Source organism: Carlito syrichta, unplaced genomic scaffold (genome assembly GCF_000164805.1).
Source record: "Carlito syrichta isolate Samal-C Ts95f unplaced genomic scaffold, Tarsius_syrichta-2.0.1 Scaffold92606, whole genome shotgun sequence".
NCBI lineage: Eukaryota > Metazoa > Chordata > Mammalia > Primates > Tarsiidae > Carlito > Carlito syrichta.
Genome location: NW_007036702.1, coordinates 187,556 through 213,910, shown reverse-complemented (window position 1 = coordinate 213,910; position 26,355 = coordinate 187,556). Strand labels below are relative to the sequence as shown.

The 26,355-nt window shown below is 34.5% G+C and overlaps 1 protein-coding gene across 12 annotated transcripts in view; it reads left to right on the top strand.

Annotated features, from left to right (window-relative positions):
• Positions 1 to 26,355, top strand: part of RIMS2 (regulating synaptic membrane exocytosis 2) — a 255,008-nt gene that overhangs the window by 155,578 nt on the left and 73,075 nt on the right. For 6 of the 12 annotated variants that reach the window (XM_021713514.1, XM_021713525.1, XM_021713521.1 and 3 more), the window contains one exon: positions 7,565 to 7,806. The exons of the other annotated variants lie outside the window; for them this stretch is intronic. In XM_021713514.1, the coding sequence (XP_021569189.1) occupies positions 7,565 to 7,806 (242 nt within the window). The remainder of the gene's footprint in view (positions 1 to 7,564; positions 7,807 to 26,355) is intronic. 12 annotated transcript variants of the gene reach the window in all.

Sequence of the window (26,355 nt, the reverse complement as noted above, 5' to 3'; positions counted from 1 at the left end):
GTCAAATAAACTTATTTGATGTTAATTTTTTTAAAGGGCAATAACTCTGGAACATATCTTTGACATGAAGCAAGGAGATTAGAATTTTTTTCCTTAGAGATATCAGGGATGATAGATATCAATTCTAGCATGAGCAATATATAGTTTCCAAAGCTTACTACTGATCAAGAACTAAGAGGGAAACAACAGAAAAATGTATCTGAATCAACTAATTTGATAGCATTTATGGCCTAAAGAGGGCAAAGAGAAATATGTCAGCATAATGTGATGTTTGGTGACTTTTTCCTCTAAAAGGAACCTAATCATTAAAAAAAAGAACAAAAGAAAACATCAGTAACAATTTGCATTGCTTCTCTCACCCAAGAATAAAATTATTGAAAGTAAGAACGTCACTACAGATCCTAGACTTTTTCACTTGTGTTCTTAAAGCTATTTTTCCTTCTTGAAGTAACTTTTTATTTAATTTTTTAACTTTCTTTTCAATTTTCCCTCTCCTTAAGACCTTTCACTTTTGTCTAAAAATAAGTAATATACCAATAATACGTATTTTAGTAATTATTCTCTATATTTTGATACCCCATGAGTTTACCATTCATTCTTTCTCTTCATTAAATCTCTTTAGAAAGTTATCCACCATCATAGCTTCCACTTGTTTCCATCAAATTCCTTGGTTAACTCCTTGGAAACTGACTTGTATCTCTAATTCAATAGCTGTTTTCTTTAAGCTCAACTGTACCCTCTAAATCTGCAAATCTATAGCTTCTTTAAAATGTTCATGCTAATTAATCTCTCTGCATGTTTTGACCACCATGACTTTCATGAACTTTGTTCTCTTGTTTTCTATGGAGCTTAATTCTACTATCTTTTTAGTATTTCTGAAGCCATGCCTTTCTGTTCCCCTCAGTCACTCCTTTTCTTCCTAGTCTTTAAATAGAGATAGTCCTCGAAGTGTCTTCTCAGCCTTTTTCATTTCTCTTTTTATACTCTTGGCTTGCCTATTTCAGACATTCCCCTAACTTCGTCTCTTCTTTCCCATTCAAATATTTATTGGCTTCATTATTTTAGCCCTGACTCCTCTCCTGAGCACTCACCCTAAGTGTACCACTTCCTATCAGGAAATTCCATTGGTTCGTGTTGATATTTCCGAAACCAACACTCCTTTGGTACTTTGCTCTCTAAAGGCCTCAGTTTTCTCTTCTATAAAAGTTATTGTACAGATTACATGAGTTAATTCCTATAAAATTTTTAAGGTAATATCTGGCATATGATAAGTGCTCACTAACTTGAACTATTTTTATATCTTATTCCAAGATCCAGATACTAAGCTGTGTAGATGGTTTCTTCTAAATAACGTTTCCAAATATTTGCTTTCTATTAGTGATAGTAGTACATGAGCCTAAGCTCTTCATTCTTTCTCCAGGTTTATTGTTCTGAACTCTCAACTGACTTTTCTATAACCAGTCTCTACTGTTCCAATTCTTGCTTATTGGTCAGGACAGGCTACATTGTGTTACTGTGATAAGCAGCCCTGAATTCATAGTGGCATAACCAACTAAAGTTTATTTCTTGCTCATGCATCATGAATAATGCAGGCTGGCAAAGGTCCTCTGCCCACTATAGTCACTCAGGTGTTCTGTCTGACTGAGGCTTTTTGAAAGTCCCAATAGCAGGGGAAGGAGAGGCTGAAGTGGAACATCACCAATTAAATACTTCTACCCAGAAGTGACATGACTTGTTTCCACTGACATTTCATTCATGAAAACAAGTCAAAGGGCCACTTCTAACTTCCAGGGCATGATGAAGTATAATCCTAACATGCACCTACAGGGAGTACAGATGACTGTAACCAGCGCTAATGACCACCTACCATTTTACATCATCATCCTGGTTTACATTTTCATGTTATTCTCTGGTTTCATCAGCTTTAGTGACTCCTTTTGTCTACAGGCCCCCACGAAATGTGGCTTTAATCTGATTTTTTGGATTTGCCTCTACTCCTCTCAGCCTATAACAGTTTACAACATTTTAGTAGCCAAACTACACTACCCATCTTAAAACCATGGCATGTGCTTTCTTATCACTATACTTCCCCTTATTATTTTTCTTCCTCTCTACATGTCATAATTTTTACCCACCATTCAAGACCCAGGCTCATAAAGCTTTCCTCATCTCTGACTTTCATTAATATGTTTTCCTCCAGCAGAATCTCAGAGAACCATGTTTGTGTCCTTTTTCTCCGGTATTTAAGATTTTTTTGCTAATTTGTATAAGCATTTTCACTCTTATTTACACCCTTAAACCATATGCTCCTTAAGTAATAACTAAGTCTTGTTTGTGGTTTTTATTCATCACAGGGCCAAATCTACCAGTTGCTTAATTTGAGCCTTTGCACAAATTAGAAAAAGGTGTACCTCTGGGTAGATAATTAGAAATGGATACTCTCTCTGAACAGAACAATTAGAGAAAGCTCCCTCTTTATGTAAAGAAAAAATGTATTCCTTCCGTCAATTTCTGCCCTCTTGTGCCTGAACATGGAGGGCAGGCACTGTTTCAGCCCTCTTGCTCCCTTGGGACCTGACACCAAGTAGGTGTGCAGTAGATGTTTGCTAAAGAAATCCGTTAATTAGTGGCAAGATGTTTACTATAGTTTAAATTAGCTAAGTTCAGAAATAGTTAAAGGCCTTAAAACTCAAGGGGAAAAGAAAACAAAATGGAAATTATGTCATGTCTCTGAGGATGATAAAGAAGTAGCTGAAATTAGAGAAGAGTTAGAGTTTTTCTAAGATACAGTTCATAATGAAAACATTTTAAAATCACAATTTTTGTATAAGGTTTTATATTAAATCAACAGTGAATGCAAGTGACACCTATGACTGAAATATGCACATCTTAAATGTAGTTTTTGTGCCTAATTTTTAAAGGAAGACAGAACACACAGCTAGAGAAGAGTTCAGGGAAATTCAACTAACAAAAGACATTGAAAAATTATCATATGAGGACAGACAAAATAAGCAATTAGGAACCTTGAGCACTGTGTAATAAATAGGGAAATAAGCATATATTTATGATACATAAAGTAATAAGTGTAAAAATTTTCCTTAAAGTATAATAACTTTCTTCAAATTCATGGTGGAAGGGAAGGTCTATGATTCAATAATTTGGTAGAGAACTTATAAATTCTAGAGATAGTAAAGAATTAATATAGTGTAGGAATTTAAATACATTTTGAATGTTCAATTAACCTAATTGCCTAAAGGGTTTAGTCTCCGTAATTTATCATTTTTTTTAGGAAGATAGCCAGGGTCTCTCGAATGCCCTCTGGTGTTATATTTAGATATATAGTAATGGACTGGATCCCAAGTTTTCCAGGTACAACAACTCCTGGTATCTGTATTTTCACTGTCTTAGGACAGCTCTTATGTAACATCTGAATAGGCAGTTAGATAAGAGGCAGTCGTGCATTTGTCCCAGCACATCTAGGCCTTATCCTATATAGAAGCCTCACCTTCACTTCATTCCATTTATATTTAGTTTTATAATTTTCCTCTAACAACCACACTTGTTTCTGCCTCAGGGCATTTGCACTTGCTCTCTCTAAGATCCTCTAAGCTTCCTTGACGTGACTGGCTTCATCATTCAGAAGGCCTTCAGAGAGGCCTTCCTTAACAACCTTACTTAAAGTTGCCCCCAAACTTTCTTGTCCCTTGTTATTATTTTATTCTATCTTATTTTCTTCAGATCACGTATCTCTATTTGAAATTGTGATTTATTTTTTATTATCCTTCCCCATGGCAACATGAAGGAAAATTCCATGGAAACAGGAGCATGCTCTATCTGTCACTGTACCACTAGAAAGATGCTAGGGTTTGAATTTGCCTGTGTCTCTAAATAGTAAGGTGAGTCCATATTTGGTATATATGTCACCCAAAACTAATTTGCAAATATCTGTTTCTCCTTGCCCTCCCCATCATGAATACATTTGTATGCCAATAAATGTTTACATATGACAGCGTTTTCAAAGGTACATCCTATTTTATTGATTAACATAATTTAATTAAACACCCGCCATTGCTGGGCATTGGTCTTCTCCTTGAATTTATTTTTCATCTTTGTCTTGTTTTGCTTTTTGCTACTATAGTCAATTCTGTAAAAAAAATCAGTATAGCTAAATCTATACATATAGTTAAATTTTCACTTATGATAAATCTAAATGTAGAATTACTAGGTTAAAGGTTAGCCTTGTTTTTTAAAAAACTTTTGATACTTATTTCCAAATTGCTCTTTAGAAACCCATCACTGGAACCCCTACCAGCACTACTGAAATTTACCATACTACCAGACTCTGACCAATTTTCCTTCTTCAAGTAATTGCCATTGTAATGAGTCTGTACTTTGCTAACCACACTGAGCAATCCAAAAGATTATCCATATTTATAAATTCTTTACTGCAAAGTATTCCATAAATCATGAGTCTCAAAACTGCTTTAAAACTTTGGTTGATATCTTGTTTGCTTGTAACACTTTTTGTTTGCAGTTTTAGATGAAGTTCAGTGAAGAAAGATAAGGAAACCAGTAGTAATACCCTAACCTCATCTTCTCCTGTCAAAACACAACACTCTAGTGCAACTATTTATAAACACATGCCTGGTGATCTCAAGTTTCAAAGAGATGAAAAGCAGATACATCTTGCAAAATTTTTAATAACCTTTTTGTAAATAATGCATTATTAAAATTGTTAGATTGAAAAGAAGTGCATTTCTTTAACACTAGACTCACATTAAACTATCTATCTACAAACTGATTTATCGATTCCAGTTAGTATTTTTATTGTAGTAAGAACTTGGTCAAGTTCTTAATGGCCTTGATATTCAGATATGAAAATTAAAAGACAAAAATGACAAAGTACAATTTTGTGTGCATATCTTTGACTGCCTTGGTAGGTAGTAGATTAGGTGGTTCTTTAGAAAGGTATATGTTTGGGGTGAAAATTCTTATATAGCAGAAGCACTAAATTATTCTGACTGTGGAACATATGTTTTTTCAAAGTCTTAAACTCAGCTAAACTTTGACTTTTTAAGTCACAACATGCCTTTTCTGATGGCAGCATACTATGAAAATCATGTGTTGCATCTCTGACTTTGCTCAGAATTCATGGAACAAGAGCTACCTGGGGAGCAAAGCATTACATAGTTAAGGGGACCTTAAATATTATAGTTCAGTATGTTTAATGGATGCTTAATTGATGATGTGAGTGGTGGTGGTGAAAATACTGAGAAGGAATAAGGGAATTTGGGGAGCTTTTACTAAGTATCTGGCATTCTGCTTAGTTCTTTACTACATTTTCTCATTTATCAAATGAGGAAACTAAGTTCCAGAAAGATGAAACGACTCTCCCAAGATGACATGAGTAGTCAATAAAACCTAATATCACACCCAAATGTCCTCCCAGTGCATTCTAGTCCCATTTTGAAATGTCATTTATATGAAAACTGTTTTAGACATTTTAATCTCAAATGCTTTTTAAAATTTATACTATGTAAGTGTTACATGTTGAAGGGCCTTAACCTTATTTTATCTGTGGTTTATAACTCCTAGTACTAGTCGTTATAATTTCCATCTATTCAATTTTTCTCTAGATACATTATCTTCATTCTTTAGCAAAAAGAAAATATTCTGTTTTTATAAATGAGGAACTTGAGACTCCAAAATGGAGCAAATAATTTTTCTAAAATAAGTCAGTTGCGTAGCAGCAAAGCTCTCTCTATTCTAGTCTATTGTTGCTCATTAAAGAATATAAAAATCAAACAAGCTTGAAAATTATCAGTTGCAGTCATAAAGAAGGACAAAATTATGGACTTCGCAGCAACTTGGATGAATTTAGAGTCGATCATACTCAGTGATCTATCACAGAAACAAAGAACCGAGTACCACATGTTCTCACTCATAAGCAGAACCTGAACATTTATCATAATGCTGTAAGAAAGGAATTGGCAGTAGTGGGACACTGCCAGCATGCGAGTGGAAGAAAAGCACATAACATCAATAAGGGTAACTGATCTCAAACCAGGCAAAGTGGGGACCAAAGGGAGGCCCAAACTTTATCTGTACGATGACCACTTATGTACCTAACCATGAATTGTACCCCACATCTTTAAAATAAAAATTTTTAAAAGAAAATGATCAATTTGGAGTATTATAGAAACATGTACTGCATGCTCACACACACACACACACACACACACACACACACACACACACACACTCTCAAACTCGTGCTCTCTCTTTGCATATATATGCCTCATTTCTTCTTAAAACTAATATAAGGGATAAAATAGTATACTGTATTTTTTTAAATCTCACACTGGGCCTCTTAAATACCTGGAGGAAATCCTAAAAGATTAACAAAACTAACTATGTGATCCTAGGTTACTCTAGGATAGAAAATAAAATTTTTGTTGGAAGACCAAGGTATTGAATTAGATAAGAGTTTACTCAATAAATCAGTTTTCTAATTCTTGTTCTTTAATTAATGTTTAAAGAAATTTGTTTCTTGATTTTTATTCTCTTTTATTACTTTTATGTTAAATATTCATTATCAGAACCCAAATAAAGCAGAAACTATGACTTTCTAATACTGAGTTAACAACTGAGACTATAAAAAATAACTCTTCCCATTTCTGCAAAACAGGCTGCTTCCTTCACAGCCTCCCAGGTTTATGGGGACCAGTTGAGTAGCCTACTTCCAGATTCTTCACCCCCTACTCTACCTTTGCCACACTGCAGTATTCTTGGAACAAATCAGAATCCTTTTTTTTAACTTAATCCTGTTTGCATTATTAGTCTTGTAAGAGATCATTAGTCAGTTCACATGCTTCTGTGATTCATTGACTGTTTCTGATCTATTGTCTAGAAAGCTGATGATTTTTTCTTCTTTCAAATGAATGCAAAAGGGAAATCTTTCTTATTTCTGTAAGATAGATTTATATCAATAATTATGAAATTAAGTAAAGTAAAATAAATTATTTTTAATTTCAAGTTAATTAAATTATCAAACACTATTAGGATATATAACTACACAAACCTTATTAGGTTTTAATAAAATGGGAAAATTTATTTTAAAGGGCCACTCTTAGCAATGGATACTATATTATTTGCCACTTTTTGTAAAATATTCCTACTTATTTAATTTTTTTTTTAGGGCAACAGTAAAGTAGAGAAGAATGCATTTGGAAAATTCTCTCATGTTGTATCGTGTCTAAAAGCAGATTTGCACATTCAGGACAGCATATTCTCTGAAAGGATTTTTTTTTCCTGTGACCATGTAAACTCGTGACTTCTTTAACAACAGAAGTAAAATAAGTCTGATTTTGCATACTTGCCTAAAGGTTGGCCCTGAATAGTAAAACACATTCAAGACCAATGGTGTTTGAACATTTTTAAATTTTAAAAATATGTTCCATAGATGATATAATGTTGTTATGCTCCAGATGTTTCATCTAAAATGCCTTTTCTGTCTTTTCCTTTTTACTCTTGTCCTCACTTTTAATGATCCATCGGCTGACAGTGTCTTTACATCCAAAATGCAAAGCAGACAAGTGGGCATGTCAGGGAAGAACATGACTAAAAGCACCAGCATCAGCGGAGACATGTGCTCGCTGGAGAAGAACGATGGCAGCCAGTCTGACACTGCAGTGGGCGCCTTGGGCTCCAGCGGCAAAAAGCGGCGCTCTAGCATTGGGGCCAAAATGGTAGCTATTGTTGGTCTCTCACGGAAAAGTCGCAGCGCTTCCCAGCTCAGCCAAACGGGTAGGAATTTTAAAGTTACTTTTGACTTCCTATTTGAGTGGTCATTACAAGACATTCTCTTTTCTCTTACTCATTTTATTGCAGTACTGTGTGGATGATGACACGTTCCAGAGGGAAAGGGGCATTTTAAAGTAGCTGACCTTTCTGGAAACATAATGATGACATTTTTTTTCTAGTGATCAATGAGCCTGCTTCAAAGTGAACCTTGGCTACTGTTGTTGCAATCTGTATCATGTCTTTCCTCCTTAGGGAGGAGTTACACTGTGGTACCCCCGATTGCCAGCTGCCGATCCTTAGTAAAGATTCTCTGATGTGTGTGATATTTGCTTTTCTTTAGGTTTCTCAAGTTGGAACCAGTCACATTTATTTCCATTCCCAGCAAGTTGCCGTGAAGATGACGCCTCATATTTTGTGTGAATAATATAGTTCTTGTATTGCTGACAACCTAACTTCCTTTTCAGTTTGTAAGCAGCATTTGCCAGTAGTATCAATTTTCTCACTGCAGTGTGTTTATTTTCCTGTTAAAACTTCAAGCAGCAATATTCTCCAGCAGCAGGGATAGAGGGATTTTCTGCTGACGGCGAAGATATTCAAAGCTCTGCTACTTTAAATTCAGTTTCTAAATCACATCTGCAAAAATAAATTATATACAACACTCCTACTTAGAGAAGCCACTGTTAGCAATTAAGAAATTTGTGACTCAAAGCAATGTCTTTTTCAAATGGGTGTTGGTAATTAAACATTAAATACTTGGTATGTTGGAAATAATAGCATATCATCTACTTAACAAACAAAAGCATGTAATGTGGTGTTTCTTTTATAACAACAAATTATAGGCAACTGGATTAAATCTAATTCATGTTTGAATACTAGGGTTCTTGTACACAGAAGTCAGGACACATAAATCTACAGTACAAAAGAAATTAAGGTTTATTAATTTCTGGACCCGGCTGATCTCGATTTTACCAATTATAACTGTGATTCTGGAAATGGAGCCTCACAGAATGATATTATATTTAAATAGTTATTTGATTATATTTCTTTTTTTTTTTTTTGAGTTGGAGTCTCACTCTGTCGCCCAGCCTGAAGTGCAGTGGCCGCTCCCGGCCACCGCAGCCTCGACCTGCTGGGCTCCGGCGATCCTTCCGCCTCAGCCTTCCAAGTAGCCGGAATTACAGGCACGCGCTACCACGCCCAGCTGATTTTTTGATTTATTGTAGAGATGAGGTCTTGCTGCCCAGGCGGATCTCGAACCCACAGGCTCAGGCAATCCACTCACCTCAGCCTCCCAAAGGTGCGGGATTGCAGGCTGAGCCACCGAGCCCAGCTGATTATATTTCTTATATTCTTGTTGTAACTCAACTATATTTAATGTAATTTTTATTATAGGAATTTTTAATTTGATGTTTTAAAATGCTATTTTGCATTTTAATGTAGAAATGGAAGTTTAATATGGACAATGGACATACAGATCATATTTAAATAAGTTTTTAACTAATACTTGTACATAATTAACTCTGCTGTGCTAATATGACAGATGTTGACCTTATGAAATTGAGGGTTTGTAAAAGACTTCTTCAACACTTAGAACTTTGTTACAGTTTTCTTTTTAAAACTTACAAACATCTGTACATCTAAAAATTCTCTAAAAAATAATGTCTACTAATGTTTTAAAAATTAGGAACCTAAAAGGACATTAGCAAGACTACAAGTTAGAAAATATGTGGTGTTAAACGAAAATAATTCATTCAGGGGTTGGGGTTTTTGTTTTTCTTTTCTTTTCTTTTTCTTTCTTTCTTTTTTTTCTTGTTAACACCTACCATGTGCCAGACACATGGAGAACAAAGATGAATAAGAAATCATTTATAACCTGAGTTGCTTATAATCTTGTAGGAGACAGATACGTAAACAGATTGCTGGTTTCAAGGTCATATGTCAGTGGTAAAACTAGAATCACATAAAAGGAGCACTAGATACTCAGAGAAAGTCTGCTTGATCCAATCTGGAATTTCAAAAATGAATTTCTGGAGATGATACCTGATCTGAGGTATCATCTCAGTGACTGAGTAATGGTAGGTAAAGGGCAATTAGAAAGCTGTTCCAGATACAAACCATACTCATCAAGGGTTAACATAAAATATTGGACTGGCCAGAGAAGAGGCTGATAGATAGGGACCAAATCATGAGGAGTCCTTTAGATCCATAGTTTTAGGTGATGGGAAGTTTTTAAAGGTTTTCAGTAGAGAATTGATGGTTGTATTTGTATATAATTTGTAGTTTTTGGCCATTCAGGCTGCCACTTGTTTATGTAACAAATAATTTTTTAGAACCTCCCATATGCCAGAGATATCTTAAGGAAAACATGAGAAGACAGAGATCCTTCTCTTAAAGCTAGTGCGGCTACAAGAAATAAGTAAACTTAAGTCCACATCTGGTAAAAGAGCATTTTAGAATGAATTAACAGAGTGGTACAATAATTCAGACAAGAGATGAGATCCTGATCTAAGCCAATTATAATAAAGATAGGTTGAGGAAATTTTTCAAGAGCAAAACTAATACTCAGTTACCTGACTTGGTGATTGGTTGGATATAAGGAGGTGAAGGAGAGACGATTCTAAGATTAACTCTCACTAAGATTCTGTAACAGCACTGATTTGGTTTTCAGTGTGTGTAGATAAAGGTTTTTAATCTCAAAAACATTATGATGTTGGCAGATTTAAGAAATGTAGTTTTGTTCCTTTTTCATCATAAAGTCCCTTCCTATATATTGCCTAGCAAAAAATAAAATCTGTTTGTCATTGTCTTCATTACTAGTTAGTGGCATCATAATGGTTGAAATTTTAGTCATTCTTGATATTTGCAATTGTTCCTGCTTACTCATTTAATAGCTTTGGCCTATTGACAATATAATTCAGATTATCTCTCATTTAAAAGCCTGGGTTTAATTGTGGCACAGCCATCAAAGATTGTTTTGTAATTAGTAGACTTCAAACTTTCAATAGATTTTAAATCCTGTATTTGTGTATATATGTATTTGTGTTTCAAGTTTTTTTATGTTTTGTTTTCTTAAGAAAAAAATGTCTTCACAAACTCTGACTGTATTTGAAACTGAAATCTTCAAATTTAAGTGTTTGGTCACGTGATCTAATAGTTTGGATATTAAGCTATCAAAGGTAATTATATAGTAATAAGCTAGCTTTATAGTATTGGGTCTTACAATAGCTCCTTTGTTCAGACATAAATATATAAGATGTATTGAGTAGCTTACCTAAAACAAAGAAATTCCATGTATTTTTCAGCTAGTATATTTGTATTTTCAAAGATTCATTTAGTATTCTCTTGATTTTCCTGGTCTCTACATGGAGATCTGAATGTAGTTAAGTCAAAGCTATCCTTTAAGGAATGACAGATATATCATAATATTTTTATTTTTGAGATGATATTTATCATTGTAAAAATAAATATCATTGCACTACTATGAATTTCAAGATCAGACAAAACTACTTACCTGCCTTCTGCAGAGTAGAAATCTCAGAAGGATCTTCCTAAAGAATAGTGAAAGTGATTTTGGATAATATCATAATCATATGTAAACAATGACTGTTAAAAGACAAACCATTTGTAAAGATATGTTAGCCAGCTCACATAGTGACTAAGTCTCTCTTCTTTCACGCTATTTTATATACTCCTTTGCCTATTAGTTGGAAACTCACCTTTACAATAACCATCATATATAGTAGAAAGCATATAAACAGAATAAGGAGACTTAAACCCTACTGTTTATTCTGGGTTATATGGCACATTAAGTATGAATTCTTTAAAAACCTACCTAAGAGATCTGAGTCATAATATGTTTGACTGACTGATAAGATTGACACTTGCTGTCCTAACAGGATTTCTATAAAGATAATGTCTTTAAATGTATAAGAAAGTACACTAAAAACTTAAAAGCAATAAATGTAAAACATTAATAACCAATTCAGTCTCATGAAGGAATCAGGAGTTCTATTTTAGACATGATTTTGATTTTGAGATTCTATTAGACATCTAAGTACAACGTTATATGATTAATTGGATAGATGAGTTTAGAGCCCAATAGATCAAAGGTAAGTGACATGTAATTTTGGAATAATCAGCAGGAAGTATTTAAAACCATGGAAATGGATAAGATTACTTAGGGTAACTTAAATCAAGAAAGACTGAACCTTAGATATTCCACCACTTAGAGGTCAGGAAGAGGAAGGAAATTTATCAAATGAGACTTCAGAGAGAGCAACCATTAAAGGAAAAAAAAAAAAAAAAATATATATATATATATATATATATATATATGGTGTCCTAGAAACCAAATGAAGAAAGTATTTTAAGAAACAGGACATGATCAGCTGTGTGTTGAAGGCTTCTGACAAGTCAAGTAAGATGAAGACTGAGAATTTACCATTGGATTTGGTAAGAGGGAGGATCTTGGTAAACTTTGACAAACCTTGCAGTGGGGGACAAAGCCTAACGGGAACAAGCAAAGCAACTGGAGAAGTGAGGTAGAGTAAGAGAGAGTAAAAATAAGAACACCTAACACTTATTGAGCACTTATTTTGTGCTAGGCACAGTGCTAAGCACATTACATGTAAATCATTTAAACCTCACAACAAAGTTAAGAAGCTGAAATGAGTTACTATTATCCCCATTTTATACATAGGAAAAACAAAGTAAGGAGAAGGGGAATAAATTCCCCAAATGTACCCAGATAGTGTCATGGGTAGAAGTTGGGATTTGAATCCAGACAATCTGAGTCTGAAAACTTCACTCTAATTTTTCTGTTTATTCTAGACTAGCACTGTCCAATAGAACTTTCAGCAATAATGGCAATGTACTATATTTGCACTGGTCAGTACAGTATAGCAGCACGAGTCACGTGTGCCACTGAACTCTTGAAATGGGGCTAGGGAAATTCCTTTGGGTCCACTCCCACAGTGGGAGCTTTTCTGTCTTATCAATAAATCCTGCTTTCAAAAAAAAAAGGAAAAAAATGTGACTAGTGTAACTAAGTAACTGGGTTTTTAGTTATTTTTCATTTCTACTTAAATTATCTTAAATTTAAATAGATGCATGTGACTAGTGACTACTGTATTTGTGCAGGTAAAAACAACTCTAAGTTTTTTTCATAAAAAAGGAAATTTAAAAATAGGCTTGTAATTTGGAGAGGGAGTCAAAGAAGAGCTTTATTGTGGACAATTGAGTAGGTGAGAGAGCTTTGAATCCAGATCTGAAGTCAGGGCCATCTATTGTGAACTGAAGTCACTCAGGGATTTAGGCTCTTTTCATTTCATGATAATTTATAAGCTCACACAGTACTTTAAATTTATTCTCAAAACATTTAGTAAATTTAATCCTTTATTTATTTGTCTATCTCCTGACTAGACAGTTTCTCTTATTTAATACATCCTTCTCAGTGTCTGGTATAGTATTATATATAGTGATCTTCAGTGAAAGAACCATGTATGATGTTACATGATTCATTTTCCTGGGGAATGAAAGAAATGGTCAAACTTACTTTTAGTTTTTAATCTTAAAAAAAGAAATTAAGCTTTCCTAATATTTAGTAAGATGAAGATGGAGAATTTGCCATTGGATTTAGTAAGATGGAGGATTTTGGTAAATTTTAGTAATTCCCTTCACCCTGGTTGTCTTAGTTGGTCTGAATTTCAGATAGTCACCTGTCTTGTGCCTTTCTGGAGGCATTAGTTTTAACTAAAATAACAATCAGACAATGGGAAGTGGCTTAAAAAGATGTCTGCAATGAAACTGTGAATTGAATGTAATAACCAAGATTGCAACTTCTAGTTAAGCTCTTTATCAGCTCTGAATAAAGAAAATATAATGACACTAAGATCTGATAAGAAGTTCATCAAAAATTCTAATTTATCCATAAGATTAATAAAATGTGGATTTATATCATCTACTATCATTAACAATGAGCCTTATCCTGAATTTATTCTTTATCTGGCCTATGATGTATCTTTGTGACATTTCCTTTTCAACTCTGACAACATTAAAATTAAGAATAAGAAAGCTGAATTTGGAATCAGGCCTTCAAATTGTTGTATTTATTACCTAACATAATACCAGCTTCTATAATATATACAAACCTTGAAACTTGATACAAAAAACATTTATGTATTGACCAAATATCAGTCCAATGCAGATATTTCATCTTGTGGCTTTACCCTCTTTCAGGGCCTTAGAGCCCTTTCTGTTCAGCCAACACATGGGAAGTTTTTATGGACAAAAATTGGAAATGGTAAAGTCACTTCTGCTTGTATTTCACAGGCTATGGTTCAGTCACAAGGCTGATGTTGGAAAATGGGAAGTTGGAAAATGTAGTCTAGAGAGTGCCCAAAAAAAGAGCAAACAGGTTTGATGAGCAAACCACAGTCTAAAATGCATAGCATTAAACCAATGCTTTCTCTTTTTAAATTGTATTTATTTGTTATTTTATTTTATCTTAAAGATGTGGTTTACAATTCAGGATTAGAGTTTGGGCCTCCTTTTGGTTCCCTCTTTGCCTAATTCAAAATCAGTTACCCTCCTTATTGACGTTGTGTCCCACTCCCCCCCCCCCCCAGCCCCAGCAGGATCTCACTACTGCCAATCCCTTTCCTATAGTATTATGGTAATTAAACCAATACTTTCAAAAGTTATAAGGCACTTTCCTTCAAACATTTTTGGGGGAGCATGTGTCTTATTTTATCATTAAAAATAACCGTTTGCAAGCCGGACTCAGTGGCTCAGCCTGTAATCCCGTGCCTTGGGAGGCTGAGGTGAGTGGATTGCCTGAGTCCGCGGGTTCAAGACCCGCCTGGGCAACTTGATGAGACCTCATAAAATAACCATTTGCAAATATTGAGCTTTAACCTTTTAAAATATTTATGTTCTATATATTATAAAAGTATAGTAGAATATGTGTACCATTTATAAATAATATGCTGAAATGGAGGCGAGATAGTCAAAGGCAAAAACCACTGGACTGGTATGTAATAGTTCTAACTGAATCCTGAAGTCACAGGTCAGTTCGCATAAAGCAATCCAAGTATTGGCCATCTCTCTGTAATTCTGGATCCTCGTTCCTAATTCTTCTTTTTTTGGCACAGCATTTTAGACCAGGCATGCAGAGAGTGTCTTGATGATAAAGCCCTGTAAATACATAAGCATACATTAAATATAATTAGAGAACTTGGTAATAATGAAGAATAATAGAGATGTTAAATAGTAGTAATATCTTTTCACATCATCAGAAATCTCAAACTAACCATACAAGATATGGCATGTTCAGGATTCTAATAAGCAGTGTGTGCCTTTATCATTAAATGTAGGCATATTTCTCATCTTTGAAATTATAATAATGTTTTAGTCCTAACAATACTACCATCCATTATTAATTAAAAATATTGAGAATCATGCCATGAATCATGAATTTACTAAGCTCACGTGGTTCTATTATTATAGGTGATGTAAACAAAATGTTTCCTGTAAGAGAAAGCTATTATTAACATATCATGAATTGTGTAACTCAAAAAGATAGCAATTTTATTTTTAATGAAAGTTTAGTGTTTCTTAAATTTTAATTAGGTTCCATATTATTTGCTCTAAAATATTTTTCTATATTTCTGATTATGGTAAAAAATACATATAAAATAAAATGATTCCTAACCATTTTAAGTGTACAGTTCAGTGTTGCTAAATATATGCATTTTAGTCATGCAACCATCACCACCATTCATCTCCATATCTTTATAACTCCCCATTCTCACCTCTTCCTAGCCCTAAGCACTCACTCTTCTACTTTCTGTCTCCATGAATTTGACTACTGAGAAACCTCTACCTATCAGAATTTGCTCCCTTTTGAAGGATAATTAATATTCCATTATGTATAGTGTGTGTGTGTGTGTGTGTGTGTGTGTTTGTGTGTGTGTGTGTGTGTGTGTGTGTGTGTGTGAGAGAGAGATTGTGTTTCTACTCACCACATCATGTTTACCCATTCATCTGTCAGTAGGCATTTGAGTTGTTTCACCTCTTGGCTGTTGTGAATAATACTACTGTGAACATGGATGTACAAATATCTCTTCCATACCACGCTTTCAATCGTTTGGGGGATATACCCAGAAGTGGAATTGCTGGATCATAGGGTAATCCTATTTTTGAGTTTGTGAAGAACTGCCATACTGGTTTCTATGGCAACCGCACAAATTTACATTCCTTCCAGTAGTGCACAAGGGTTCCAATGTCTCTGCATTTTTGCCAACACTTGTTTTTTTGTTTGTTTTTTTTAAATAATAGCTATACTAAGGGATGTGAGAGTGGTATCATATTGTGATTTTGATTTGCATTTCCCTAATGATTAGGGCTATTGCGCATCCTTTTATGTACTTGTCATTTATGTATCTTCTTTAGAGAAATCAGGTTGTTTGTTTTTTTGTTGTTGAGTCAGAAAAAACCTTTTTTTAAAAAAATTTATTTATTTTGAGTTGGAGTCTCACTCCGTCGCCCAGGTTGGAGTGCGGGGACACGCTCACGGCCACTGCAGCCTTGACCTGCTGGGCTCAGGTGATCCTTCCACCTCAGCGTTCCAGATAGCTGGAACCACAGCAATGCGCCACCACGCCTGGCTATTTTTTGATTTATCATGGAGACGAAGTCTTGCAATGTTGCTCAGGCTGATCTCTGAGCTCAAACAATCCTCTCACCCCCATCTCCCAAAGTGTTGGGATTACAAGCATGGGTGGAAAAAACCTTTTTTAAAAAATAGAAAAACATAAGTTGTTTTTTCAGACTCACAAGTGTCTTCTGTCTATTAATAACATGTATCATAATTTTTTTATTTGTCCGAATGCTATTAGACTGCACATTTTTTGAGGAAGGAACTACATCACATTAATTTTTATATATATAGTGCTAAAAAAAATCCCTCAATATTTGTTTGAATGAATGAATGATCTAATGAATGAATAATAATTCATTAATTGCTGTTATAGACAATGTAACCTAAAACTGTGTTTTTCAAGATGTTAAAGCATTATCCCTTCCCAGACATGAAGGTTGCTATTGTAACCAAATTATCAATAATTTGATAATGAATTATTATGGTATTTTAATCATTTCCCTAAGTCAAAAATATTATTAATATTATTCATTAAATAAACATCTTTATCAACTATACTGTTTGTAAGAATAATTTTGGTAGATAATTTTGGAGACAAAACATAGTCTCCACTCTCTCATAGCTTCTGTATTCACGGATCTGAAAATCTATTAAAGGAAATGAGGTGTTGGCTTGAGTAAACATAAATCGAGGTGAAGCATGATAAAGAAAATCCAGATGTACAAAGATTATTCTATGAGGGACTAAGGCAGAATGGAGAAAACATAAAGTTTAGTGCCAGGCAGGCCTGAGTTCAGATTTCAGTTCTGCCACATGGGCAAGTTATTTAATGTCTCTAAACCTCCATTTCTTCACTGTAAAAATAATGAAATCTATCTTTCTACTTCATGAGGTTGTTAAGAACTTTTACGCAAAGCACTTAAAACATTGTCCAACATATGCTAAATTCCTAATAAATGGCAGTTGCTGTTATTATTATTACTGTTAACATAAGTTTAGCTGTTATTGTTAGTATTGCCATTAGTACAGCTGTGGCTTCCAATACTGTTGCCAAAGTTAAGTTGATCTGAGCCTTGCAGTATGGATAATGTTTAAACTGTGAAGATGCTGAGAATAGGGTGTAGACATGTTTGACATGAAAGAAATTAGACTTAGAGATGGAAATGTGGATTATGTGTGAGCAGACAGAGTATCTGACACATAGTGACAATTGAGATTAGAAAGAAATTGGGGCAAGATTACAAATAATGTCAGGTTAAAGAGTTAGAACCATAGGGTTGGCAGTAGGAAACTAATGGAGAATTTGGAGCAGGGTTATGGCAGTATGAGTTAGATTTTGTCAATAAGAAGGAATAGACAGTGTATATCTAACCCCAAATTGTACCCTACATCTTTAAAATAAAATAAAAAAAGAAAGAAAGAAAAGGAAGGACTCGACAGCAGAATAAGAGACAATTTTAGTAGTTTAGAGTAGGAATGATGTGGGCTTGATCTATTGTGTATTAGTCTTCTGCTGAAGCCATAACAAACTACCAATAATTTAGCAACTAAAAACAATGCAAATATACCATTCTGTCATAAGTCTGGGTGAGCCTGACTGATTGCTTCTCTGCTCTGTCTCACAAGACAGAAATCAAGGTATCATCCAGGCTGGACTTTTATCTGAAGGCGCAAGGAAATTCTCTATTTTCAAGCTCATTTAGCTATTGGCAGAATTCAGTTCTTTACCCTGTGGGACAGAGGTTCATGTTTCTCTGACACATTTCCCCCTTCATCTTCAAGCTGACAATGGACACATTAAAGCCTTCTTGTGCTTCTTATATAACTACACATTCTACTCCATCTCTTCTACCCTCCAATCAGAGAAAGTTCTCTGCTTTTAAGGGCTCGTGTAATTATCTTGGGTAATCCAGGATAAACTCCTTATTTTAAGGTCCATAACCTTAGTTACAACTGAAAAGGGCCTTTTACAACGTAATGTAATGCAATGTAGCGTGTTTACAGATCTCATGCATGGACACCTTTGAGGGACCATTCTGTCTACCACAAATGGTTAATAATGGATGAAGATGGGAAAGTGGGGAGACTCAAGAAATATTGTAGACATTATTTTTCAGTTATTATTGACATCCTATTTGCTGCCTGGGAGTCAGTGCAAATGAAAACAAAAGTTAATTTTTACAATTTGCATTATCTGACCAAGAATTGCATACAAATTATTAAGATTTAAGCTATCTGTAACATAAAGTTTAGAAGGGAATTCGTCAGTCATTTAAAAGCATAATTACAAACACAAACTTGTTTAATTTTCACAACTTAAGGTGTATGCACTACCATTCCCATTTTACACATCAGAAAACTGAGACACAGAGTTCCATGGTTGACAGATACAATTCCAAAGATGGTACTCTTTATGCGACCCTGCTATTGCTAATGGTATGTTTGTATAATTAGTTGTTTCTATATCACTAAGAGAAAAAAAATCCTTCTCTTCAAAATAAAAATTATTTAGAGAGGTACTTTTAGTTTAGCATAGACTTTATTTAATTCTAATTAGACATATTTTAAGATGTAAATAGCCAAGGTGTATAGTCCATTTTAGTAATCAGTAAAGGCCTAGTAACTGTAAATAACTAAGCCGTAAATAATTTAATTCTGCACTGAGAAATACAAGGAAAAAGACGTCTTTTAATTTCATTAAAATGAAATTCTTTAAGGTTTTTAGCATCAAAGTATAAACAGAAATGCAACTGTAACATAAAGCCCATTTTAAATGAAATTCCCATACATTCTGAGTGGAACTGCTAGCTGCTTTTTAGTCAACTGAGTAATACTTCCAAAGAGACAGCTGCAGTTATTTGTGGAAACTTAATAAAACCCCAACTAAGCAGAGTAACTAGGACTAATGATAAACTCATTCTTTAGTGTGTGGGAAAAGGTAAAAACTGTTGGCTTATTGTCCCCTTGGGCCCTGAAAGCTACTTGGTATTGCAAACTTTATAAAATGGAAAACACTCCAGAGAATTCATCTTTCCTCTCTGATGCTGCTCTAAGTGGAAAAATCCTTCTAACTTATCATTCCAAGGTGAAATTTTTGTTTTTAAACTGGCACTCTGTTATTCACAACCTTATAACGTATTAATATAGCATCGTATTACCAATCAGTAAATATTTGTCAAACTTCTATTAAGTGACTAACAACAGGGTATGTGATAACGTGGGTCTTCCTTATATGGTATATATCTTCCAGTAGGAAAGACAGGCCCTAACATATAAATAAAATAATAATTAGTTAAAATTGCAAAGCTTGCCTTGACAAAAAGTACCAGTGGCATAAGAGTATCACAAAGGATACTAGCCTACTCTGGGCTCATCTTTCTATCCACAAAGCCAAATGACCTTTTGATTTAAATTCAACTGTATGAGATCTGAATTTGTACACTGTGTATACTAGGAAGGAGAGAGGCAGTAGACTCACATGTAACCAAGACTATGTTTAGGATTGAAATGCTGAGAATGTGGAATCTAGTGTACTTCTCTCAGGCATAAAATTGGGCACTAACATAAGAACAGAATTTTTGTAGCTTTTAGTCCAAAGAGGGGTTTTAGTTTGGAGGAATTCATTGCTTTGTACTTGAGGCTTCATGATTACTTAGAAAGAGAGAGTGGAATGAGAGCTAATAGGCGAATATGAGTTAAGATGGGGAAATGTTCTGATAAGGAAATTGATGGTGAGGCAACGTGTGATGCAGAAGTGTAAGACAAAATAGGAAAGGATAGAGAAAGGGAGATAATTACAGAATGCCACAGAGAGCCTCCAGGACTGGGCTGTGCTTACAAATGAGATATTGAAGTGTGTTTACTTTGACCCTTTCAGCCAAAACGTCCTTTCCAAGGGAAATATAGTGGCCAAAGGCCAGGGAACAGTGTTCATATCCCTTCCAATCCCATTGACATTTGAAGGACCTCATTTTCTTGTTCCCTTTTTGTTTTCTTCCTCTTACCACCAGCAGGCATTTTTATCCTGCCTATCCAGGCATTTTTGTCCCTGTGTGAAAGGGAAATTAGATGACCAAAAGTTTCTGACTTTCTGTCAGCTAGGGTTCCTCTTCATTTAACCAATCAGTTGTGAAATTATCCTACTGGAAACACCAATTTGATAAATTTCTACTTCAATATGCTAAAATAGATTTATTTTTAAAAATACAAAGATTATTTAAGAAATCTATATTTATTTGACTTGTTTCATTTGGAAAGATTTTTCTAGAAAATAAGGACAAAAATATTGTTTACACAAATGAAAATACTTGAGTGCTAAAAATAAAATTGTAAATGCAATGAACAATGAAATATATGGTATTCCATATAACTAAATGCATATACCTTTATGTTTGAAAATCCGTTTCTTATTTCTAACTGAAATAGTAAATTGGAATTTATTTTCTTCCCCAAGGAAGTAAAATATTCTTTTCTTCCAAATCATACAGCACAATGCACAATTTTAAAAGCAATACAAGATCCTATCCTTGAATTGTGTCCTAGAATTTAATCTCACTTGCAATCAAATCTTTTTTGCTTTATGCTTTATTATGTTGAACACTAAGTGGTTCACATTCTTTGTATACTTGACTAATTTTCATATATTTAGGTATGAATTCACCTTCTTATTCTGAATTAAGTAATTTCAACTTCAATAAAATTTTCTCATAGATTTTACATATTAGATGATTCTTCTAATCACTTAATTATATTTATTATTCCTTAAGTGTGTATTTATTTTGCATTTACCTTAATGTTTAGAAACTTAAACTGGGGAATTATAAAGAAAACATTTAAAGAAACTTATTTTTTTCTGGCTTTTTTGAAATTTGTGTGTGTTAGTAAAACCATATGATATCTCTTTATTTTGAATAAGAGAACCAGATAAATTTATTTAGTTGTAATCTATTTTATCTTCTTGGTCTTTTTTAGTTGTTCAATCTTTCTTTATTTCTTGGTATAAATTACTTTTTGTTCCTAAAACAGTCTATTAAATTTTATTATATTTTTATGTAATATTTATATATACTAAGGTTAGTTAAAATTTAATTGCCTTCAGATATTGCTTAACATTTTAAATAGAATATCAGACTAGCACTAAGCACTTTGATTTTTTTAAGTATTATAATTTTTTGAATATTCATCAATATCTTTGTGTTTCTAATAAAGAAAGGGTGTTTTGCAGGCATTATGGAAGATTTACAAATTACACATATTAAAAATTTATACAAATCCTAAACCTTCTCTCAATATGCTTAAAATCTTTTCGGGAAGTTATGCTAGATAACCTACTAGTATCGCAAAATGCTGTAAGATTTCAGAAAGATCACTTCTCACTTGAATACAATTAGGGATAGCTTCCTGGAGAGTTTATGATTTCACCCAGACTTTGAAGAGTAAATTGCATTTCCACAAAATGAGATAGGAGTGCATGTCAAGCACAGGAAACTTTAGTAGCATAGGGTAAGTTCAGAAAAACACACAGCATGCGTCAAAGAAAGATTGACTAAAGCCTTGGTTTTCAAACTTTTCAGTTAAGCAACTAGAACCTATTTAATATTTAGAAGCATAGGATGATACTATCTGTAAGTGTTTCCAGAGAGAAGTAAACATGTGGTGTACTCAGGGAACTAAATTATGTTCAGTGCCAGGGTACAAGAAATAGCGTTGAGGTAGGTACAAGGCTGGAGAGCTGGGCATATCTTCTGTGTATTATCTAATTTAGTTCTCAATAAATATTCACTTTTGGATGTGAATAGGTCTGGATCATCAGGGTTTCAGAAGAAGTAAGTGGTAGATTTTGGAGATACCAACTATAGAGAAGCAAAGGGAAAAATGGCCTGGGACTGGCAAATATGAACCATAGGCCAAATTCATCATGCTGCTTTTTAGTTTGTTATTTTGCTTGAGAGATAAATTTTTACTTGATAAATAAAGTTGTCAGAACACAGCCAAGTTCATTTGTTTGTATATTGTCTGTGATTACTTTTGTGCTACAATGGCTCAGATGGGTAGTATCTGAGTATCTGTGGGTCCACAAAACTGCATGATCCACAAAGCCTAAAGTATTTACTATGTGGCCCTTTACAGAAAACGTTTGCCAATCTCTGTTCCAATTGGTTGATGCAGTTGGATTTCTAAACATGACTTTATCCTCCAAACTGAGAGGAATCCTTTTATGTGTGAACATAAAGGGAAGGGAGTATTGAAGATAGGAGAGGAAATTACTTAAGTGTGGAAACATCTCACTGGATCATTTTTAAATCCCAAAATACAAGAAATGACTTTAAATGTCACTTAGTCCAACCAGTCTCCCACCTCCATGCTTAATTTTTAGTTCTTCCACAACTCCAAAAGGAAGTCTGTACTCTAGCTAAGCGGATCACATCAAGATTATCCAGTCAAGAAGTTTGGCACCTTGTTTTGAGGGTGGCATTTTCCACTACAATAGCCTTGAAATGTTACCAGTGTCCACATATTTGCTATCTAGGACATTTTTTTGTAGCCTCTACACAGAATTACAGCTTTCCTGCTTACCACCTCTGCTTTTGGTGCACTGAATAATGCTGCTTCTCATTATTGGTCTTGTGTTTTCTGATCAATAAAGCTTAAGTATTTAAGATTATTTTAAAAATATAACAAAATTTCTAATTAAATTTTATTTTGTTACAACGATGTGTGGTACAAGTAAGGATTAACCATACAAGTAGACAGCATGCAGGTGAAATTTGGGCCTCCAACTGGTCCTCACTGCCCCTGGTATAGGAACAGGTACCCTTTGTGTTATTACACATGTCCCCCCCAACCTCAACCTAGCAGTGCCCAGCAACTGCTGACCCCTTCCTTGTGCTAATGTGATTAATGTTCAGGTCCCACTTATGAGTGAGAGCATGCGGTATTCAGTTCTCTGTTTCTGTGATAGATCACTTATGATGCTTTCCAACTCCACCCAATTTGCCACAAAGTCCATGATTTTGTTCTTCTTTATGGCTGCATAATACTACACTGTGTATATGTAGCACATTTTCTTTATCCAGTTCACTTTCAATGGGCGGTAGGATTGGTTCCATGTTTTTGCTATTGTGGATAGTATGGCAATAAACTTAGGTGTGCATGTGTCTTTTTTGTAGAATTATCTTCCTGTAGGCATATTCCCAGTAGAGGGATTGTTGGATCATATGGAAGGTCAATTTTTAGTTCTGTCAGGAATTGCCACACTGCTTTTCCATAGAGGTTGAGCAAGCTTGCACTTCCACCAATAGCCCAGAAGTGTTCCCTTTTCTCTGCACCCACACAAGCAACTGTTGTTTTTTGATGTATTAATGATAGCCATCCTTACTGGAATTAGGTGGTATCTCACTGTAGTTTTGATTTGTGTTCTCTGATGATTAGTGAAGCTGAGCATTTTTTCATGTGTCAGCTGGATGCTTATATGTCTTCTTTTGAAAATTACCAATTTGTGTCTTTTGCCCACTTTTTAATGGGGTTGTTAGTTTTTTTTTTTCCTTTTGCTTTCTTTGAGTTCATTGTAGATCCTGGATGTTATCTTTGTTCAATGCATAATTTGCAAATATTTTTTTCCCATTCTGTGAGTTGTCTCTTTACTTTCTTGATGGTTGCTTTTGCTGTGCAATATGATAAATTTAATACTCATACATTTTTTGAAATTTTTGAAATCAGTGTTCATTATGATTTGTCTACTTAATTCAGAATGTTTTTGAAAGACCCTTATTTCTTACCCTATAACCTAAATTACTTTTTCCGGGTTTTGGCATTCTTTGAGAAAAATGATTTGAGCAGGCAGTTAGGTTGTACTGCTTTCTGATCTGTGCAGTTTGGGAAGTTCTGACCTTTGTGGATAATTGTAGGTTAATATTGACTGCTACTGTTTATTTTAACAAACACTGGATTATTTTAGTGAAGGAATATTCAATGTTTTTATTATGGGTTTGATAATGAGAGTTTCTATAATGTTATAATACCTTTTAGTACAGAACAAAGAAAAAAGTACAAGCTATTACTTGCTTAAACTCTTTGCTACCCTAACTTTTCTGATTTTTAAAATTGAATCTGATTCCAGGACTTAGAAGTGAAGTTTAAACCAGGCCTTGAGCTAGTTGATAATAGATTTCTTGACTTTTTTTTTTTTTTTTTTTTTGGTGAGGTTGGTGGTTAAAGGACAGGTTGAAAGATTCTAGGCTTAAAAAAGGTATGTAGGGCCAAAGCAAATTTTCAGAAGTAATGATAATAATCATCTTCTAATATCAGTTTGCTGTTATATTCATTTAGGAGATAATGCTTTATTTCTTAAGCCAAATAAAAAAGAGACACAAGAAGCAGAAGGAGAAGTAATAGACATTTATTGGAAAGCCAGCTATGTTCTGGATACTTTGCAAAGCACTTTCTATTTATTTATTTATTTTTGAGTTGTAGTCTCACTCTGTCACCCAGACTGGAGTGCAATGGCACACTCACAGCCACCTCAGCATCGACCTGCTGGGCTCCGGCAGTACTTCCACCTCAGCCTTCCAAGCAGACGGAACTACAGGCGCTCACTATCATGCCTGGCTAATTTTTTATTTTATTGTAGAGACGAGGTCTCACCAAGTTGCCCGGGCTGGTCTCGAACCCGTGGGCTCAGGCAATCCACTCACCTTGGCCTCCCAAAGTGCTGCAATTACAAGCTGAGTCACCGAGCCCAGCCTCTAATTTATTAACTTTTTAAAATCCCATATATCCTCTTTGAAGTAGAGATTACGATCCCTAACTTTCATTTCTTACATGAGGAAACTAAAAGATAGAAAGACGGGTGATGATTGGAAGAAGGAAGCAAGAGAAGCAATAAATGATTTGAGCAAGACCGACTCAAAGCTGTGAAGCTGGTAAATGTCCTCTGGTAGTCTCTACTTTTTGTTCTCCTGAGTGGGCTCCCTCCCTTTCTATGCCTGATCTCCCTTAAGTGTTTTGAGGTTTTTCTTTCTTTCATTTTTTTCAGGAAATAATTGACTAACTCATTCTCTGTAAAACATAGAATAGCTGGAAATGCTTCATAACTCTCTGCTAGTATTTGTAATTTCAGAATTGGAAGATCTTAAGTCAAAAAGAGTGAACTTTTTGTGGTGAAGTTTTAGGCCTCAACAAGTGGAGAGAAAGTTTAGAGAGGCAGAGGGTCTTCCTGTATCTCCAGAATCACCTCTAAGTTGAGTACATACTCTTTCTTCTACGTACACCAAGTGCCCCCTTGAAGAGCTACTGTTTTTGTTAAGCCAAAAGATGTGTTACTTGCTAAAATATAATTGTTTTAGCATAATGACTTTTCAACAACTTTTAAGTTGCAGTAACAAATTCAGAGACTTCTCGTTCACATTATTGAAAATTGAAACCTCAGACCACATTGAAGTTTATTCAGAAAGGTGGATTTTGAAGAATAGAGATAAAAAGAGAAATGGCAGAGAAAATCACAACACCATTAGCCATATAAAGCTTTCACACCTGGGAGGAATTGAAGAAGCATCACTGAGCTGGCCCCATAATCTCTATAGTCACGGGTTGTGACATAGTTTCTAGATGTGACCAATCACAGATGTAGGCTCCCGTCTTCAACTCTTCTTTTTCTCAAAGAGTGAAAAGAACTGAACCAAGCTGCATACTTCTCTTTATGCCAGGACAGGCTACAGTAGAACATGGTTGTGTCCAAAACTAGTCTAATTTCTCAGTATGGCATGTTCATATTCATTCTCCCCCCTCCCCTCCTGTCTCCTCTTATCTCCATTTCTGTCTGGAGCATGAATTATAGCAATTTCAAGAGTTCCTTGACACTGTTTCATAGTTTTATATACATAATTTTAACTTGC